The sequence below is a fragment of the Neophocaena asiaeorientalis genome, unplaced genomic scaffold (assembly GCF_003031525.2).
Source record: "Neophocaena asiaeorientalis asiaeorientalis breed wild unplaced genomic scaffold, Neophocaena_asiaeorientalis_V1.1 scaffold39, whole genome shotgun sequence".
Classification (NCBI taxonomy): domain Eukaryota; kingdom Metazoa; phylum Chordata; class Mammalia; order Artiodactyla; family Phocoenidae; genus Neophocaena; species Neophocaena asiaeorientalis.
The window spans coordinates 4,389,787-4,412,241 of NW_020175670.1; the positions used below are offsets into that span (position 1 = coordinate 4,389,787).

Consider the following 22,455-nt stretch of genomic DNA (forward strand, 5'->3'; position numbering starts at 1 on the left):
CTTTTAGGCATAACGCTATTACACACTTAATAGACTACATACAGTACTGTGTAAACATAACTTTTTTTTTTTTTTGTGGTACGCGGGCCTCTCACTGTTGTGGCCTCTCCCGTTGCGGAGCACAGGCTCCGGACGCGCAGGCTCAGCGGCCATGGCTCACGGGCCCAGCCGCTCCGCGGCATGTGGGATCCTCCCGGACCGGGGCACGAACCCGTGTCCCCTGCATTGGCAGGCGGACTCTCAACCACTGCGCCACCAGGGAAGCCCTAAACATAACTTTTATATGCGCTGGAAAACCAAAAGATTTATGTGACTGGCTTTGTTTTGATATTTGCTTTATTGCAGTAGTCTGGGACGGAGCCTGCACTATTTCTGAGGAATGCTTGTACATATAAAATGGTACCTGGCATAAACAGTTCAAATTATCCTGTTGATAGCTATTATATACAATTTTTTTTTTTTTTTTTTTACTTTTAAGTCTATTTTAAAACCTCTACAAGCCCTTAAAGACACAGACACAATTCTGTATTTTGCTACACAAATTCTAACCTACAGTGCTTCTATTTTCAATACATTTTGATTTTGGGGTGGGAAATATGCCCTCTCAAAATACCAAATTACTTTGGTTTAGTTTCTTGTGAAAAAGAAAACACAGTTACAATTCCTACAGGATTAGTATAGAATTCAACCTGGATCCCACCGCAGGCTGGCTCTAGGTTCTACCTTTTGGTGTTTTTAATTTTGTATTTTTTCCCCTAAATATACTATATAGACACAGTCCCCAAAGAAATAATCCAACTAACATGTTGAAATAATCTTATTTTGTCAAAGTGTAATCATATACTGTGTCACTAAGGGATATAACTTTTTGAATTTGCACTTTACCAACCTACATGACATCCTAATGGTATATTAATAATAGTTCTCTCTATACTTAAAGTGGATCATAAAACAAGAGTTTTTATATCTTGGTTTTGTAAAATGGGGACACCCACAAACTAACAAGCATACTCAAGGAATAATAAATTCTGTTCAAAAACAAAGGCATGATTTTTAAAGGTTAGCACATGAGGTAAAGAAGTGTTTAACAAACATTTATCAGCGGGGAAAATCCCAAACTAAGAAGTGAACTGCTCTTATTTACATACAGCATTTATTAAGGAAAAATGCACCCTGATGGACCAGGAAAATCTTAACCTGCCACAGAAATCAGACAGATGAAATACAATGCAATAGAAACAAAAATTTTCTCTTTTCCATAAAACCAAGATTAGGGATGCTAGTAAACTTAAATGCAAATATAAAGGCTGCCAGACCAATCTTCTATTATAAATGCCTTCCCAACTTCCATTTCAGAGACCAGGATGAGGGATTTAGGGGGGACAATCTTTGAATCAACATTTTATCTCCAATTCTTTGCATCAACATTTTATCTCCAATTCTTTGCTTCACTGACTTCTGACAGTTTGGCAAATTGGGGGTCATCACATTTAAGAGAAATGCCAAAGCTTGACAAATGCGTCTAAGAAAAATAGTATAAATTCCAAATGCCTGTGCAATTTTCTGTAGTTCCTAGCATTCTACCCCAAAGTTATCACGTTTAAAACTTAAGCCGCTTCCTTTATATGATATAATTTTAGCAAAAACCATTATCCAAAGTACAGGATAATTAAGGTAACACTAAAATCATATACCCAAAATTCAAGTCTAATGCCCTTTTGTTGTTCTGGGTTATTGGTGCGTAGGAGGATGTATGCAGATACTAACGTTGTTTTTGAAGAAACCTGAAAATTTTCCAATCTAATTCTATCTTACAGTTTCCTCAGTATATGTTCAGGAATCTCCCTCTTTGGAACTGAATACTACTTACTGGCCACCAACATGGTCCACTTAAAAATAGATCTCCACCCCTCATCCCCCATCTGCCATGGTCTAAAAAATGTGCCAGCTTCGTTTGGGGCCTGTTACTTACAGCCAGAGCTGAAAACAAATATACTTCACCTTTGCTGGTCTCCAGATTTCAGCTTAATACAAACAGGAGTCATGGCCTTGACTGACCTCTTCTCTGTCCAACATTGCTTTTGCAATTATTCTACTACAGAAGCTATTTTCCTTAAAAATATTAAGATTTATATGCTTAAATATTCAAACACTATGCATAAGGGTAAGACAAAGTAAGAAGTATTAATTTGGAAAAAAAACAAAAATAAGAAACCTGAACAACTAGACATTATCTTATTTTTAAAGAAAGGGGACCAAATTCCCTGGTTTCAAACTTGACTCTAGTTTAAAAGGAAGGGAAAAAAAAAAAAAAAAAGGGACCAGTGATGTCATACATTAAATTCCTAGATAGGCTATACTTCTGTATGTCAAATTTCACTTAAACAAACTTTAAGGTATCGGTGCAGAACAGAACTGCAGTGAAAACGACAGAAACATAAGCCTTCAATTTTTATTTAAGAATAGGTATGACCTCAATCAAAATAAGGTTAGAAAACCCAAAGAAATATCAGGAATTGGCCTCTTTCAGGGAGTCCTGTAAAAAAATCTACCATTTGGAATAACTACTGCACATCAGCTTTTGAGTTTTTTTTTAAATGAGTTAATATTCTTGTCTAACTGTGAAAATTTTTAGAGTAATTTTACTAGGAAGAAATTGGACATAATTTGGCACCTTCCCACATGGCACACTGACATGGAATAAACAAAATGGCAGGTGGGAAAGGGGAAGGAGGAAGACACAGAAAGTAGAGTTAATTATAATGGGTAAAAAAGTTTTTTAAAAAGTAGGAGTGAATAATTTGAAACCATAAGGACAAATTGGGCTTCCCTGGTGGCGCAGTGGTTGAGAGTCCGCCTGCCATGCAGGGGACACGGGTTCGTGCCCCAGTCTGGGAAGATCCCACATGCCGCGGAGCGGCTGGGCCCATGAGGCATGGCCGGGGAGCCTGCGCGTCCGGAGCCTGCGCTCTGCTACAGGAGAGGCCACAACAGTGAGAGGCCCGCGTATTGCAAAAAAAAAAAACAAAACCAAATTGTGTGCGTGTATGTACATATATACGTATAAAACAATTTCATATCTTAAAAAATAAAATTGGAATGTTATTTCACTTAAAATGTACAGCACACAAAATGTTTTGTAGTGGTAAAAAGTGTACACCAATGTAAATTTTCACAATTTCCCAGTAAATAACAATTCTGAATCAAAAAATTACTATTACAAACCCTTTAATCAAATGTTTATTTTTTGTTTCCAGCATTATAACCTGCTATAACGCATAAACTTCAATCTAAGTAAGTTTTTAGACACTGACCTAGGTCCTTACCTTCTCACTTATCCAGCAGATTATTCACCCAGCTACCACTCTTGTATGGACAATGCTCACTGGTACCTGAACAATTTAAAGTGCATATGAATTCTTTTGATGAATGGAGACACAGCTGTAGTTTTGCACTAAAGTTTCAATTACTGAATTGCATGTTTTTTCATCTTGATACCTTATGATCATTAGAAAGCTATTTATCACATAATATTATAATCATACATTATGCTAAATGCCCATTTGTAACTGCAAGAAACTCATGTTACAGACACACTACTGTCTTATGATATTATACAAAAGTCATGGCCACAAGTTTCCGCATAAGAGGTTTACTTCTCTCTCTCTCAAAGCAAGAACTATCCCACAGTTCAGATTTACACAAGTAGTGCCTCTTTTAAAATAAATTAAAAATAAAATGCTGTCTTGTCTGTGAAATTATAAATATTTCTAGTCCACTTTACATGTTAAAATGCTTATAAATGCATTATCTCCTAGTAAATACACATTATGGGACTGAAGCCAGTTAAAAAACAAAAACAAAAAACCAGTCATCACACTGGCCCATGGAAATATCTAGGGCTATTTTATATTGCCTATCACTAGGAAACTTAAACTAAATAAGGAAAAAAAAGCAAAGAAGAGAAAAGAAATTTTACAAAATGGCAAGTAGCATGACCTAAAAAGAGTGTACTGAAATCTCTTCCTTCCATTCAGTAACAAAGCCCTTTCTGGAATGAACGTTTATGGATAACTAGGTTAGGAAAGTGTTCCTCTTCGTGCTCAGGGCAAAAAACACAAGGTACGTTAAAATAATGTCTACATTCTATAAGGAAAGACAGACTTTGAAATGGAGTGACTGTTTTAAAAACCGCAAACCAAGATTTAGCCAGAATGTTCAAGATTGACAGGTTTTGATGGAGTGAAATCTTCACTGGCAATAAAATTAAAAATCATAATCTTACAGATGCTGCTTATTTTTTACCAATGTGAAGAAAGGAAACATGATTATAAGGTACAATAGACACTGACGGGCTAAAATGAGAAATTATGAACAATTTAAGTAACCAAAATGTTTCCTGCTGAAACATAAAAACACGGTTTCCAAATTGATTCAACTTGTAATATGTCTCTTAGAAGAAGTTGTTTTAGTTCTGTGGACTGTTGAATTGCTCTTTACATAAATATTTCCTCCATCTTAACAAAAAAAAAAAAAAAAACAACGGCTTCTGAATGGCATTGACTCCTTCAGTGTGGGAAAGCAGTCTTGGCAAACTTGTTTCCAAGACTCCCTCCAAGGTGATTCATTCCATCAAGTCTATAATATCTCCAGATCTACATGTCGAACTTCAGGATTTCGTTTCTGGAAGGAAAAAAATCACCGCTACGTTATTAATAGCAAAAGACAATTTTCTGTTTCCTTTTATTCCTTTTGGTCACTAAAGCCAATGAAAACATTTGGTCAAACTATTTCATTGTAGCATACTAGCAAGATAAATATTTACAGAGGGAAAAACATAAGATCAATAGATGAATAGACCAGTTATACACTATAAAATATACAGTAAGTAGTCCAGCCTCCCTGAGTTTTGTCCATATGTTCATTAATACAATAATGGATTAAGAATCTAGTATGTGCCAAGCACTGCAAAGCACTGGAAATATGCTCATTTGTGGTGAAAATCACTGCAAAGCAATAATAATAATTGAAAGACTAAGCTGATATTAACTTATTTTATATGTTCTAGTAACAATCCATATAGTCTTGATCTAGCACTGTGCTACAAAGTAGAGCTTACCCTTACCCTGAGGGACTCAGTTTAGCCAGAGAGAAAAGTGTATGAATAACCTCTACAAGCAAAAGCATTATAGCTAATAGGGACTTCCCCGATGATCCAGTAGTTAAGACTCCACGCTCCCACTGCAGGGGGCCTGGGTTTGATCCGTGGTCAGGGAACTAGATCCCACATGCATGCCACAACTAAGGAACCCATGAGCCGCAACTAAGGAGGCTGCCTGCCGCAACTAAGACCTGGCACAGCCAAAAAAAAAAGCATTATAGCTAATAATAATAACCAGTTAACATATATTGAGCGGTTACTCTTGTGTCAAATACTATGCTAATAATAAGTAAGGGGGTTCATGGGAAGTGTGTGTTTTAAAATCCTCATAATAACCCAATTATTTCCATCTTACATATGGGAAAAATGAAGGTTAAAGAAATTAACTAACCTGTCCAAAGTCACACAGCTAGTAAGTGATGGAGCCAGGATAGATTCCAGGCCTGACTCCAGACCCCAAGGCTCCTAACTATTTTAATGTACTAAATAATAACTCTGGAAACAAAAACATGAGATTACTTTTGCTCATGAGATCCAGAAAGAATTCACAGAGGATATAGTATCTAAACAAGGTTTGAATACGGTGAATTTTCCAGACAGATGATGAAAAGGGACTAGACGAAAGAAATAGCATGAGCAAAGTCAAGAGAGCCTGGAAAGTATGCACTAGCAGTATGGTATAGTTAGAACAGCAGCTGCAAAAAGCAATGAGGTTGGAAAGACAGGCAGAAGCCAGACTGTGAAAAACCTTAAGGAATTTCATTAACGATGAAAAACATCTTTTTAAAAAAATATTTATTTATTCGGCTGCTCCAGGTCTTAGTTGCAGCACGTGGGATCTTTGTTGCCACGTGTGGGATCTTTAGTTGCAACATGTGGGATCTAGTTCCCTGACCAGGGATCAAACCTGGGCCCCCTGCATTGGGAGCGCAGAGTCTTAGCCAATGGACCACCAGGGAAGTCCCTAAAAATATCTTTATTATATGCCTACACTGTACCAAGCACTGAAGTATACAACAATGAACGGGAAATAAATAGCACTTGCCTTGAATGAACTTATCTCTAGTGAGGAAATACAGGTAAGTAAGCAGGCGATTGTAAGAGTCCGCTACTACAGAGCAAAGTAAAGATTTGAGGGGATTTTTCCTCTATGGATACATAAAGGAAGGACATCTAACACAATGTGGGGGTGGGAATTAAAAGTTTAATAAAGTGAATATAATGATATTGTGAGACTGTGGGACAGAAGAGACTTATAAAATAACTAAACCTATACCTACCTAAGAGGAAATGTTTAAGTTAGGAGGAGCAATGTCAGATTCTTATCTAGAAATACGGCAGTAAATATAAAAGAAATACTAAAAGTATTAAAAATGGTTCTCTCTAAAATGTAGAACTAACGATTGAGGAAGGCGAGGCAGGTGACGCTTTTGTATAAGCTTTTCAGTTCTGTCTGATTTTGTAAACTGTGTGTATTATTTGATAAAAACCGTAGAAATAAATCAACAAGGGGAAAAAAGCTCTTCTAAGGGATTCTAATAATCAGTCAGGATTAATAACTCCTAGCTTAAAAAATAATATCCCAGGAACATTTGCATATTATTCATATTAAACAAATTTCATTATAAAGACAAAAACCTGGTATAATACTGGAGTGTAGCTCCAGCTACAGCACTCTTTTTCTGTTTAGTGAGCACTGGGATTCTTCTTACAACTAGTGCTGGTCAACTGTACCTAGGGGCGCTTTCCTCTTGGGTCCTAAGGTAAGAGTGACCAGGGACCCCACAAGGGGGTGGCAGATGATACTTTCGTTCTCAGTGTTTTCTTTATCTTAAACTATTCCCTCTGTCTAGAATTTCTTAAATTCAATATGGAATAAAAAAGACTTCCTCAAACAGAAATGAAATTGAATTGTTTTCCCATTCCAGTCAACCCTTACACATCCCAATATGACTTGAAAATTTTTAGCTGTTCATGGAAAGTTTAAAATTATTCAATCTAAAAAGCACTATATAACAAATGTGTACTAACAAAAATCTGATCTTAAGAAAAAGAAACTAAAAAGTTAATTTACTCTGCTTTTTAAAATCAAGTTTTCAGAGAGAAAATTAACCAAATTCCTAAAATGTACGTGTCCATTACAAAGCAGACACACACAATGTGTTTGCTGAATGAATGAGAAAAGAACTAATATCCTTAAAATTTAATGTTTAGTGTGTAACAAGATATCATGTGCATAGCAGAAATTAATATATTCATATATTCATGAATATATAATTGTTAAATAGAACTGAAAATCAATAATTGGTGTCCAACTTATAATTTTCATTCATTTTTTCATCAAATACTTATTGGTCTATTATGTCCGAGGCACCGTTCAATGCGAATTGGAATATTTTACACATCACAGATTTTTTTCCAACACTCATATTATACAGAGATAAAAACCAAATTACATAATTTATTTTACAATGCTGTAGACTCAAGTAAAGAAAATACTACAGGAGGATGTAATCAGAGATGCAAAAGACACAGTAAAGGGCAGAGCATTTAACTGGAATTCATTAGAAATTTGCTATGGCATCTTCACACTGAATTAATTTCCAATAGAATTATTTCCCCCCAAACAAAAAAACTTCATGGAGATATAGGACAAGGGTCTATCTACTGATTGAATATAGAGGTAGAACAACAACAAAAATCTACGTTAACAATTCAAACAATTTCAAAATAAGAACAAGATGTATTTCACATTATAATATGGGACTTTATAAATTAGCCTCTATTATTTGTAACATAGCACTATAAGTTACAGACTTCAAGCCAAAAATATCGCCTGTTCTAATACTTAGATCAATGGCATTTACTCAAAGAGATGGCTATAATCCTGCAGAATTTTATCACTGAGTGTGACCTTCCAAAGTATTTCAATAATTATTAAAATTTAAACTTAGAAGGCAACTATGCTTAGATACTAAAAAGGAGCGAAAATACCAATGTACAAAGTTTTTGTTTTCAAAAGAAAATCAGCTTATTTTCATGCATTCTCTTGGTCTGGTACCTTAACTATGAAGAACTTTCTTTTCACTTGATATTAATTTACCTTATTACCACCTTAGGGATGTTTCCACCTAAAAGTGTAGGCAAAATGTGGCTTCTTGGTTTGAAAGACTTATATAATTCAAAAACATGAGATAATTCAGTCTATTAATGATTTAATAGCTTCTAGTTAAAGCACAAACTTAGCTTAAAGAATAATAATAAGCATATCTGATTGTGATAAGAGTAAATACAATTAAGAATGGCCAACTTGTTAATTATTCTTAAATTGGCTTCTGACACTGTTTCTATTAAAGAGTAAAGCCAAAATAGTTAGTTTTAAAAGTCCATTATTTTCCTTGCCAGGGAAATAAAAACAGAATGGAAATGCAACATTTATTCAATCTCCAATCACCTTGCAAAAAAATGATCATCTCACATTTTATTCAGAACAATGGTATTCAAAGCGTGGTTCAAGGATTACTGGGTTACTGAGACATTTTCAGGGGGGACTCCGAGGTCAAAACTATTTTCATAATTACAGTAAGATATTTTTTGCCTTTTTCACTATGCTGACATTTCCTCTGATAGCATGGATAAAACTGCTGGCACCTTCACACAACTCAAGGCAACCTGCACCAAATCATACTGGTAGTCATTGTGCTCCTTTATTGCCACCCAGTTGTTTTTTTTAAAAAAAGCCAGTTTCACTTTAAAATGTCCTTCATGAAGTAGTAAAAACTATTGATTTATTAAACTTCAACCCTTGAATACACTTTAAAAAAATATTCGGTGACAAAATGGGAAGTTGTGCTTCATGCTGAAGTCTGATGTCACACGGAAAAGCATCCTGTGATTGCTTGAATGAGCTCAATCAGACGGTTTTTATCTCAACACCCTTTTTACTTGAAAGAATAACTAACAAACTATGGTTATTCAAATTTGGCAGGCATCTTCTTAAGAAATAAACAAAATGAGTCTACTACTTCAAGGAAAACAACAGTATTTGTTGCTAATAATAAAATGCAAGCTTTCAAGTCAAAATTAGAATGTTGAAAAACTCATATCCACCACCATGAGCCTGACAGCTTCCCACTACTTAGAAATGTATCAACATTTGCATGATGTGCATAAATTCAGTGAGCCAGTATTTTCCAAATGACCAATTCATAACGTTAAAGAATCAAGCATGGGTTAAAAAGATTCAATCAGACAATAAAGATGTTAAAAAAAAAAGATTCAATCAGAGTATAAAGACAGACCAACAGATTTTAATATAATAGTGTATAGGAGACTGCTAATCATACTCAAAGCGAGGTCTGGCCTTTGCTCTTGGCTATTGGGAGGTAATCTCTAGGTCCTTGGAATATTCTGCCTGATAATTACGTCTTTGTTTATCTTTGTCCACCTCCAGAAGCGGGTGGAAACTAAAGGTGTCGGCTCTTCCTGAGAGGGGCTGGAGATGAAAGGTCATCCACTCAAGCAGTCAACTACAGAGCCCCAAGAACATTTCTGGACACCAAGGCTCGGCTGAGCTTCTGTGGTTGGCAATACTCCATGCAAACTGTCACACACCACTGTCACGAAAATAACACCGTCCATGACTCCATGGGGAGAGGACAAGTGAAACTCCAGGTTTGGAACTCTGCCCTATGCATCTCTTCCTTTGGCTAGTTTTAATCTGTATCCTTTCGTTAGAATAAACCATTCAGTGAGTTCTGTGAGTCCTCCTAGTGAATTATCAAACCTGAGGGTGGTCTTAGGAACCACCTGAACTTTGCAACTGGTGTTAGAAATGAAGGTGGTCTTCTGGACTGTGCCCCCTAACTTCACAAACAATATATGAAAAGTTCATTGATATGGTTTCAGATTTCACAGCACTACGCTTTAAGAGGTTACCGGTTTTCAGGTTTTAGTGTAATATTAAAAGAGAATACCAAGTATCTGGAAAAACTATAAGAATACTTAAAAAGGCTCCTCCTTTTTCTTCATATTCTTCAACCAAAATAACGTATGGTAATAGACTGAATGCAGAAGCACAAATGGGAGTCTAGCTGTCTTAGATTTTTGTAAAAATGTAAAATACCACTCTTCTATTTATTTCATTTTGGAAACTATAGTTACTTTCCTTCAAACTGTTATTTATACTAACATGAAATACGTTTATTATGTTTTCTAAATGAATAAATATTTTTAAATTTCTCAATTTTAATTAATAATTTGGTAAATATAAATAAATATAACTAAAAAAAAACTTTGAGTCCTCAATAATTTTTAAGAATCCTAGTATCAAAATATTTGAGAATTGTTCATCTAGAAATTCTGAAAATCATGCTGGTAAGCTCATGAACTATAATATTAACATTAACAAAATCATCTCTTTTGAAGTGCTTCTATTAATCTGATCACATATCTAGATTCTAAAAGATAGTAAAATAGTGATAGAAATGTTTCCCTTCAATTTTTGTCTTTGTTTCTCTTCAATTTTTAACAAAACTAAACAAAAATCAACATCAGCTAAAGAAAATACATTGCCTTCAACAAGTTATAAACGTTAAAGATCATTTACAAGTTTTCTTCATTGCAAACAATTAGAATTCAAATGTCAATAAATGACAATTTGAGAGCACTGACACTTTTTTAAAGGCAGTCTGGTTAGGTAATATTTCAGTAAAAAACCAACAGGTTGTAATGACCTCCAACTGAACAGAAACAAACAGAAAATATAAAATAATGTCAGACGGGCTAAAGCAGTATGTATGTATATGTTTATGGTCACACTCTTTTTTAACTTTAGAACAGAGTCTAAAGTTTCCCTTTTACCTTTCTCTAGAAATGTTAGAAATGCTTCTTATTTAAAGACAGACAAAAAAGAAAAAAAACGATTATTTTAGAAACTAAGCAAGCAGTATAGAATAGTGGTTAAAAGTATGGAATTTGAAATTGAACAGCAAAGGTTCAAATCGCAAGTCCTATACGACCCTGAATATATTATCCAACTTCTCTAACCCAATCATTTTCTCGCCCGTAACTACTGATACATCATGGGGTTACTGAGAAAATAAAAGCAATTAGCAATTAGCATTACAACTGATGCAATTAGCATAGTGCCTGACATAGGTAAGTACTCAAAAAGTAGCTGACACTGTATTATATTATTATTATGAATATATCTTACTTTCAGTTCCTTCTCAAGCCTATCTACTTCAGCTCCTAAAGTATCAATAATATTTTCTCCATGTTTAAGCATAAAGGTCTCTAGTTCTTCAGGAGTCTTCACTTCTTGAATTTCCTATAAAGAAAACGATAGCAGAAAAATGAAACAGATTCTTAAGAAAGTCATAGTGGTACACTGATAATTTCGTTTAAAAATTATAACCAACATTGTTAAGTTTAATGAAAAATGAAAAACTTTCAAGCCATAGGCAATGGACCACATATTTCAAAAAAGAAAACTCAATTTGAGAAAAAATTGAGTACAACGGTCTACGGACCGCAGCACTGCAAAATCAGTGGGAAAAGGATAGACAATCAATAAATAGTGCTGGGGAAGTTATTTTTTACAGGAAAAAAATACTAAATCCCTACCTCAGACCATTAAACAAGTAATTCTAAGTGGATTGAAAACCTAAGGGTAAAAAACAAACCTTAAAATTTTTAGAAGAAAACCAGAATATTTTTATGATAATGGGATACAGAAGTGAGGGTTCCTCAAGAAAGATAATAAAAAGCATAGAGAAAAAGATTACAAATTTGACATAAAATTAAAAACTACATTAAGTCTTCTGTACAACAACAAAGTGGAATGATAAATTATAAACTAGAAAGTTATCTGCATATACACAACTAAGGATTAGTATCTAGCATATTAAAAATAAAACATTTATAAATCTGTCAGAATAACAGAAATTAAATGAACAAAGCAAGTACAGGAAATCCCAATGGTCAATAAATTTCTATGTTTATTAACCTCACTACTACCAGGGAAATATAAATTAAATCAACAGGATACTACTTCATATCCATCATAATGATAAAAATTTCGAAACTCTGTCAATACAATCTAGCGAAAATGTGAAGCAACAGAAACTTTGATACATTGATGGTGGGAGTTAAATTGACACACTTTGGAGAACAATTTGCCAATATCTAAGGAAGCTGAAGATATGTTCATCCAATGGTCCACCTATACTTTAAATCTAGCTATGTAATGCCCTAAAGAAATTCTTGCACATGCAAACAAGGAAACATCTGTAAGAATGCCACTGTGGCACTGTTTCCAATAGTTTAATACTTGAAACAATATAACTGTCCGTGAAGTAGGGACTGGATAAGCAAACTGCAGCATTTTAGTAAGATGGACTATTAAATAGCAAGTAAATTAATTAGAGGTATATATATTAACACGGAGGAGGAATCTCAAAAACATGCTGTTTAGCAACTTATAGAGGAAACCATATGATATGATACAATTTATACCAATTTTTAAACATCTAAAGTGTTACATATTACGCTAAGAAAAATATGTTGAAAAGTATAAAAAACTGAAAGGAAATGACAGGTACTAAATTCAAGATAATTGTGAGTTCTGGGGATGGAGAAAAGAGAATGGAATCTATAAGGAGAAACAAGGGCTGTAATATTTTTGTAATGATTTCTTTCTTTTTTTAAGATCTCAAGCAAGTACAGTACAGTAAAATGTTAATATTCGACAAAGGCAAGCGGTAGCCTCTGCTCTGTTCATTATATTATCCTGTATAAATTTTCTTTTAAAGTACTCTTAATAAAAAAAGCATGGATTCTGGAGTCAGAGATCTGAATTCACATCTGATTCCGTATGATGGCTCTGCAATTTTAGGCAAGTTACTTAATCTTTCTGTGCCTGAATTGGCCTATATATAAAAATGAAAATAGTATTTCTTTACCTCACAGGTTGTTGACAGTAAATAAAGTAACATATATAAAACGCCTGGCACACAACAAGCACTTTAATAATAAGTTACCTCTTCTACTGTCTGAACCAGTTGAAACCTGAAGTGACTTTTAAGACTTATAAAAGAAAAAGTTTTATTTACTTAGGAAGTAATTTTTATAACCCTTGGCTATATAAGAAGAAATCAATAAATACTTTAACTTACTTGTAGCATTTGGTCAAAATCTTGTTTTTCCAAATATGATCTCGTAACGACTCGTCCATCGAAATCTACTTCTGCCTTAAATCTTACTTTCCCTAATCCTAGATCTGTGGCTTTAACGTCATGAATTGCCCTGCAACCAATAAAAATACATACAAATTTATTTACACAGACATACATTTTAATGGCAAAAAGTCTAGAATTCTTGTTTTTTACTACCAGTGATGAAAAATGGACTAAGATGGCTTTCAGAGTGTTCGCCATTAAGCACCACCTATCATTTTCCAAACAAATGTTCATTTAGCTCTTTTTGCATAATGCCATACGAAGGTGTAAACAATAAATACTATTTTATGGTAACTTGTATATATATGAACTACATAGTTTGTGGATTAAAAAAATCAACTCTAAATTGCTTTTCTAAAAAACAAAAAAAATTGCTTTTCTACAATGTTGTCATTTTATCTTATAATCCTTTTTTCCTTTTTTCAATAGCTTCTTTAAAAGTCTTCATACAACTCTGTGAAGTACTCCATTAGCATGAGGTTAATAATAACTACCTAATGGGACTGATGTGGGGAATGATGAACCAACATATATAAAATGTTTAATATGCTACCAATTACACAGCAGGCATTTAATCAATGACATTCATGAAGTAGATTAAGATGGCATCTTTACTTTACAGATAAAACAATCCCAGAGGGGCGTAAGTGACCTGCCTAAGGTAACTCATCTAGGCAACAGAAGAGCCAGGACTCACCCCCAGATCTTTAGATACCCAAACCTAGTGGTCTTTCCATTATACCATTTTGCCTTCCAGAAAAGGAAGCAGACGTTCAAGCATAATTGCTTTTCCATACCTCCTGCCCTAATCCTCAGGAATCAATTTTCTCCAGAAAACTACTGAGAAATTCCTTTCTTTCTAGAGTAATCATTATAATATCTTTTCTTTAGAGGATACATAAGAAAATTATAAACACTCTGAATTCTGAGGACATAGAGATATCCTACTGGGAAAACAAGCCTAAGTGAGAATCCAAGTACTCTTAAAACATCTGACTCTAATTTCTGAGAGATCTTAAGCAAGTTACTAAATACTGAGTCTAAAATTCTTTATCTATGTGAATAAAGAAGTATAGATGAAAATAAGAATTAATGATTTTATATTTATAAAGTTATGTATGCCCAGACTGAAACAGAACTTGTCCAGATTGGTAAGAGGTTATATAATTTCTTCATTTAAAAAAAGCATATCTAACTCAGTCTTAACAAAAGATTTAAAATACTCATGATTTGACTAATACTTAATTAGCAGTTAATAAAAATGTTCTGATATACTTCTTCCCTATGTTCTTACACATAACTAACTGCAGACAGAAAACTGTGATAGGCAGCTTCTATCGTGGTTCCCAATGACCCCCACCCCCACCCCCTCCTGTGTTCAGGCCCTTGTGCAACCCTCTCTCCTTCAATTGTGGGCTGGACTTAGCCATTTGCTCCTAACCAACAGAACAAGGCAAAATGATGATATGTCATTTCCAAGATTAGATGATGAACCTGTGACTTTTATCGTGTTCACACTCAATATCTATTGTCTTCTCAATCTGCATACTTTGATTAAGCAAGCTACCATGTTGGACAGTCCCACATGGCAAGGAACTAAATCCTGTTGATAACTACATGAGAAAGCTTAGAAGCTGATCCTTCCCCAGGAGATGACTACAGTCCCAGCCAACACCTTGACTGCAGTCTATGAGAAACCCTAAGGTAGAGACCTAGGTAAACCGTGCCCAGATTCCTGACCCACAGAGGCTGTGAGGTAATAAATGTTGTTCTAAATCACAAAGTTTTGGGGTAATTTGTCACAGAGCAATATAGATAACTAATACATTGATTAAAAAACTGTATGAACTTCCTAGAATACTAACATTTATTTTTTCCAACAATTTAATCTACAGATCATCACTATTCCAGAAAATTTCAAATTTGTCAGTGAGTCTTTCCATTTACAGTTCTTTTTTTAGACTTTACTTATAAACAATATATGCAAAATTATAAACACACATATACCTAGCAAATGGGTACCAAAATACATGAAGCAAAAACTGATAGAATGAAAGGAGAAATAGGCAATTCAACAATAACAGCAGGAGACTTTAACATCCTACTTTCAATAATGGATAGAACAACTAGGCAAGAAGATCAACAGGGAACTAGAAAACGTAAGCACTATAAAATCTAACAGACACAATGCTCCATACAACAGAAGAATATATGTTATTCTCAAGTACACATGGAACATTATCCAAGATAGAGCATATGCTAGGCCATAAAACAAACCTCAGTAAATTTAAAATGACAGAAATAATAAAAAGAATGTTCGGCAACCACAATGGAATGAAGTAAGAAGTAACAAAGACATTTGAGAAACTCACAAATATGTGGAATTAAACAACACATCCCTGATTAACCAATGGCCAAAGAAGAAATCTAAAGTGAAATTAGAAAATATTTTGAAGTGAATGAAAATGAAGACACAACATACTGAAATTTATAGGATGCAGTGAAAGCAGGGCTTAGAAGGATGTTTATAAATGTAAAAGCCTATATTAAAAAAGAAGATGGATATCAAATAAAAAACTTAACCTACCATCTTAAGACACTGGAAAAAGAGCAAACTAAACCTAAAGCAAGCAGAAGGAAGGAAATAATACAGATTAGAGCAGGAACTCATGAAACAGAGAAGAGAAAAACAAAGAAAATCAATTAAACCAAAAGCTAGTTCTCTGAAAAGACCAAGAAAACTGACAAATCTTTAGCTGGACTGACCAAGAGAAAAAAGAAAGAACACTCAAATTACCAGAATCAGAAATGAAAGAGGAGACATTAGTACCAAACCTAAAGGAATAAAAAGGATTACAAAGGAATACTAGGAACAGCTGTACACCAACAAATTAGATAACTTAGAAGTAACGGACAAATTTCTAGAAAGACACAAACTACTGAAACTGACACAAGAAGAAATAGATAATCTGAATAAACTAATAACAAGAGATAGAATGAGTAATCAAAAAACTAACCATGCAGAAAAGCCCACGTCCAGATGGCATCACTGCTGAATTCTACCAAACATTTAAAGAAGAAATAATAACAATTGTTTATAAACTCTTCCAAAAAAACAGAAGAGGAGGAAACATTTCCCAATTCATTCTATAAGGTCAGTATTACCTTGATAACAAAATCAGACAAAGACATCACAAGGGAAGGATATTAATATGGAGTATCTCACATTAAGTTACTAAGCCTAATACTGATTCTAAGAATGCTCAATTTCAAATCTTGATCCAGTAGGTAATTACTTCTTAAGAGTAAACATATAGAGCTTAGAATATAAATCTACTACTCACATACTCATTTGTTCTACTGATGAAGATATAGAGGTCATTCGTTTTTGTTTTTTTTTTAATTAATTTATTTATTTTTGGCTGTGTTGTGTCTTCCTTGCTGCACGTGGGCTTTCTCTAGTTGTGGTGAGCAGGGGCTACTCTTCGTTGCAGTGCGTGTGCTTCCCATTGCGGTGGCTTCTCTTGTTGCAGAGCACGGGCTCTAGGCGCATGGGCTTCAGTAGTTGTGGCACATGGGCTCAGTAGTTGTGGCTCATGGGCTTAGCTGCTCTGTGGCATGTGGGATCTTCCTGGACCAGGGCTCGAACCCCTGTCCCCTGCATTGGCAGGTGGATTCTTAACCACTGTGCCACCAGGGAAGTCCTAGAGGTCATTCTTAAAAGATTTAACTTAAAGACTTTAATTAAGAAAAATACATTCTTATTTTAAAGTTTATATATGCATATGTAGGTAAGTAGTAGAAAAATCAGGATTTTTTTGGATGTGGACCATTTTTAAAGTCTTCATTGAATTTGTTACAATACTGCTCTATTTTATGTTTTGGTTTTTTGGCTACGAGGCATGTGGGATCTTAGCTCCCCAACCAGGGTGAAGTCTTAACCGCTGGACTGCCAGGGAAGTACCCAAAAGCAGGATTTTAAAGGACTGTTCCTTCCCCTTCATTCTGAAACTACACTGCTGCGGAAGTTCACTAAAAAGTCCTATTAGAATAGAACTTTGCATCTCTTCTGATTACCTCCTAACTCTTCAATTCTTTATTTGTATATCATTTAAAGATAAAGATTATATGGAAAAACCATTTAATATAATCTAAAACAAGAAGTCTATATTCAAAAAAAGTATAAATTATATTCAACTTGGTAATCATATCCCCATGAATAAAAATCTTAAGTTTACTATATTCAATTTGTAATTATAATACAAATATAAGGCAAATACAAATATGAAAGTTTCATATAAGTGGTTCCACATTAAAGAGGCAAATACTTTGCAAACTTCTGTTCCCATTACATCATCTAACTGTTCCTTATTCTAAAAATTAAAGATATACAGAATTTAAAAGGAAACTTAGGGAGTGTCCGACATGCTTTCACTTGCTTTCTTGTAAGGTTGCAATGCTGCAAAGTAATAAGATTAAAAAGTTCTAGGGCTTCCCTGGTGGCGCAGTGGTTGAGAGGCCGCCTGCCGATGCAGGGAACACAGGTTCGTGTCCCGGTCTGGGAAGATCCCACATGCCGCGGAGCGGCTAGGCCCGTGAGCCATGGCCGCTAAGCCTGAGCGTCCGGAGCCTGTGCTCTGCAACGGGAGAGGGCACAGCAGTGAGCGGCCCACGTACCGCAAAAAAAAAAAAAAAAGTTCTAAAGGCTAGGAATTCAAAACCTCTTCTGGAAGTATTTACAAAACAAGCATTTCTATTTCTTAATACGTTTTTGTAAACCTTAACAGCATCACTGGAATAAGCTGACCTTACTGATGGGTCGTTCTCCAGGAGTTCAGTAAGCCGTTGTACTTGTTCTGGCTGGATGGATCGCCCTAAGAGTGCTTCTGTGTTAGTGTAGATGAGGAATGCTGAGACCACACCTAATAAGGTGCCCACACCCAAAGAACCTAGGCTGTCATACAGTGGATTGCCTAAATAAAAGCACAAAAGAAGTCAGTAAATTAACATTTTCTATTATTTCAATGAGCTTTAGTGAGCAAAGAACCAGAATTAGTAAATCAAGGGACCAGAAATTCATTTCTAATTCCTTTAGTGACTTTCTCCTAATAGTTTTACTATTCTATGCAGTTGAATTACTTATGATCTGTTTCTTGCACCTGGTCACATGCGTGAGGGTTCAGAGCATTTTCAAATTAGAGACATACTAATAATACAATGAAGAGTCCATTTCTTTTTGATATATCAGTAGCACTTTTCCTATCCCAAGTTGACAAAATAATTGTAAAATCAAAAGCTAAAAGAAATAACCATTTTTGTGTCTTATTCTTACCAAGATTCTGTGAAAGAACTAAGCCATACAAAAAATTATATGAGGCACTCTTATCTCATTCAACCAAGAATAATACATAGCTAGTACCATTCTAGATTTAAAAAAAAAAAAAAAAAAAAAAAAAGGAAGTGAATTCCTTGCCTCTAATGGCTACCTCAGAGCAGTGGTTCTCAAAGTGCAGTCCTTTGACCAGCAGCGTCAGCATCACTCAAGAACACGGTAGTAATGCAAATTCTCAGGCCTCGCTCAAGACCTTCTACATCAGAAATCTGGGGTTCGGGGTGGGGTGGGTGTGGGTCTAGCATTATGTGCCTTCCCAATCCTGCCAGATGATTCTGATTCTAAAGTTTGCCTTAGGTTATTAGGGCTTTATTCTCTTCCAGAACCAATGAGAAGAGTTGATTTATTATCTATGAATGCATAGGTTAATATTTATATAACAGACATAAATAAATATTATACTTTAAATCTTTATAATAAATTTTACACACAAGGCTTTTATAATGAAAAGTCTTTTTATTCCAAAGATCAAATGTCAATATTAAATTTAACTCTCTTAATGCTTGATAAAAGCATTTTTTGTTTTACTAAAAAAACTCAATTTACATTAGTTTTATTAACATTTAGTCAAAATATAACACTAAAAACTGAATGACTTATTTTGTATTACTAAAGTGTAAAAATACATCCATTTGTAAAACATAATCCACTAGCAAGTTTGTAATTATAGAGTTCAAAATCAAATACTGCTCTTTAGAAATCCAAATTTAATTAATTATTTTCATTTTAAAATATACATCTATTAATAATCCTACAGAAATCACAGAATTATTAGCTGGAAAATATTTATTTCTTGGCATGTTATTTAATTTAAATGACAATTTAAATAATTAAATAAAAATTAATGTGAAACTTTCTTGAAACAAAACTTTTTATAAGTTTGATTTGACTGGTTTATAATACTATATAAAAAAAAATCTATTAAAAGTCAACTTACCTATCAAGTCACACTTCCCTTAAGCCTAAAATTTTGCTAAGTAATAAGTTAGGTCTAAAAAAATGTCTAAAATGGTAAGGTCAACCAGAAAAATGATCAAAACAATTAGAAATATTTTGGATCACAGTGAACATCAGAGAATGCTGGTTTACTCTTAAAATATACATTCAAAATGAGAAAGACCTATTCATATTTCAGGCTATTTTAAGAAATACTGCAGAACTGTGGAAGCTCATCACCTAAAATTATTTAAAATACGCTAGGACAAACAGGTAAGAATGGTAGTACCATTTCAAGAGAATTCCAACCTCAGAAATTGAGTCTTTTCATACTAAATGGTTCCTTTGTTTTAGAAAATAAAAATAAAATGGTTTTTGTCTTCTTATCCGCCTGTGCTGTACTGGCCTTCAAAACATTTATCTAGCTACCAAAATGAGGATGGAAGCAACTAAAGAATCAAGGAAACAGGAAAGCAACAGCAGTTATTATTGGTACTAATAGTAGAAAAAGACAAACGGACAAGAGCTACAATGTATATTTATTTTGAACTTCAGAGTTTATTAAAGTTCTCTCTCATATATTATCTTAAACCTGTAAGGTCACTAGGACAAATATTATTAATATCTTTATAGATAAAGAACTTAAAGCTCTGTGTAGTTGTGTAACTTATTAAGTCACAGCTAGAAAGGCTTCGAGCATTACAGAAATGCTCTATTAGCAGCCTTCTTTATTTCTAACTAAGAGAAATTTCTAATTCAAAAATCTGAACACTTTTACCATCTTATTTGTCTTATACAAACAAATGGTTAGTATGAAATTCACATTTAACAATCTACTGGTTTAAAATTATTCAATGATATAAAGGAAAATTCCCACATATTAGAGAATTATTTTAGTAGCACAAATAAAGCACCTGTAATTTGAGAAATATTTACCTGTTATAGAAGTAAGGCCCATACAAGTGGCTGCTATTGTCACTCCCAACACTGCTGCAGTATCCTCCAATAATATAACATTTGTACTAGGATCACGACTTTCCATTACTTAATCATTGGGGTAGAGACAAGAAAAGAAACTTTTGAAATCTTAATTTGACACTATCAGATAACATTTTAATAAGTATCCATTAATTTAATTAAATTAAGATTAAGAAGGAGTTCCCTAGTGGCCTAGTGGTTAGGACTACAGGCTTTCACTGCTGTGACTAGGGTTCAATCCCTGGTCAGGGAACTGAGATGCCTCAAGCCATGCAGTGCAGCCAAAAAAAAAAATTAAGATTAAAAAATGTATGAGAGGGGACTTCCCTGGTGGTCCAGTGGCTAAGACTCCCTGCTCCCAATACAGGGGGCCCGGGTTCGATCCCTGGTCAGGGAACTAGATCCCACATGCTGCAACTAAAAAGATCCCTCGTGCCGCAACTAAGACCCGGTAGAACTGAGATGCCTCAAGCCATGCAGTGCAGCCAAAAAAAAAATTAAGATTAAAAAATGTATGAGATCCTGATTTTTAAAACCCTGTTCAATATAAATATAATTTCTTGGTTTAAATGTTAACAATAACAGATATTTAAAGTCAAATTACTTTCTCAAGTTATATAAGCATACACAGAAATACTGTAGTTCACGTATGTTAAATCCAAATATAACGTACTGCTGTTCAAATTACACTATATTTCTCTTTTTAAAAGAGCTGATATATAAGTAAGAGCCACATAGGGAAGACACTGAGATATATTTTGTACACATCTATATGGAACAAAGCAATAATAGCACTAGGCAATTTTAAGGAAACAAAGAAGATGAAATAATACACCTAGGTTTCTAAAATACATACCATACTTGTAAAGTGACATTCCTTTGGCCCGAGCACTCCTACGAAGCTCATTTACAGCAACAAGAAGTGTTGCTGAAAGAAAAGCATTCATATCAGCAAAGAAGAAACTTCATGCCTCCAAACTTTAAAGATGGCATCTCAAAAGATAAATAAATAGGCACAACACTTTAATGCTAAGGGCTGTCAATAAGGAAAAGTTCTATATTAAACCAGTCATTATCAAGACCCCAATTAATCATTATGATATAATGAACCCCATATTTCTAAACCACAATAATTTAAATATCATTACCACCACAACAGCCTTAATTTACTAGACAGCTACTAGCTGGCAGGCACCACACTAAGCATAATCTCTTTGGTCCTCCCAACCTTTTGAGGCAGGTGGTGCTATCACCATTTTATAAGACTGCCAAAGATGAAAGGATGATGCATAAAAAATGACAATGTTTTAGAAGTAAGCATACTGTGAGTACAGCAGTGAATTAGGCAGTTCCATACATGATATTAGCACTTCTCTGTCATAATACTGCTGTGGCTGAAACTTTCAGAAACATTAACATATCTGTACTGCAAAAAGACAGTCCTCCCTGATAAACATTACTAAAACCGGATTTTTTAAAACTCAGTATATAGTTAGTTATGTTTTTATACTCCATGGACCTAGAGACTGTCATACAGAGTGAAGTTAAGTCAGAAAGAGAAAAATATCGTTTATTAACGCATACATTGGAATCTAGAAAAATGGTACAGATGAACAGGTTTGCAAGGCAGAAATAGAGAGACAGATGTAGCGAACAAATGTATGGACACCAAACTGGGGAAGCAGGGGGTGGGGTGGTGGTGTGATGAATTGGGAGATTGGGATTGACATATATAGACTAATATGTAT

The 22,455-nt window shown here is 34.4% G+C and overlaps 1 protein-coding gene across 1 annotated transcript in view; it reads right to left on the reverse strand.

Moving 5' to 3' along the window:
* Positions 1-3,211: 3,211 nt before the first annotated feature.
* The window catches only part of SLC30A9 (solute carrier family 30 member 9), a 71,717-nt gene continuing 52,473 nt past the window's right edge, over positions 3,212-22,455 (reverse strand). Inside the window, exons 13-18 of the mRNA XM_024731720.1 lie at positions 21,564-21,635; positions 20,666-20,773; positions 18,209-18,374; positions 13,339-13,468; positions 11,379-11,492; positions 3,212-4,683 (exon numbers count right to left, since the gene is read on the reverse strand). Of these exons, the coding sequence (XP_024587488.1) occupies positions 4,639-4,683; positions 11,379-11,492; positions 13,339-13,468; positions 18,209-18,374; positions 20,666-20,773; positions 21,564-21,635 (635 nt within the window). The 3' untranslated portion in view covers positions 3,212-4,638. The remainder of the gene's footprint in view (positions 4,684-11,378; positions 11,493-13,338; positions 13,469-18,208; positions 18,375-20,665; positions 20,774-21,563; positions 21,636-22,455) is intronic.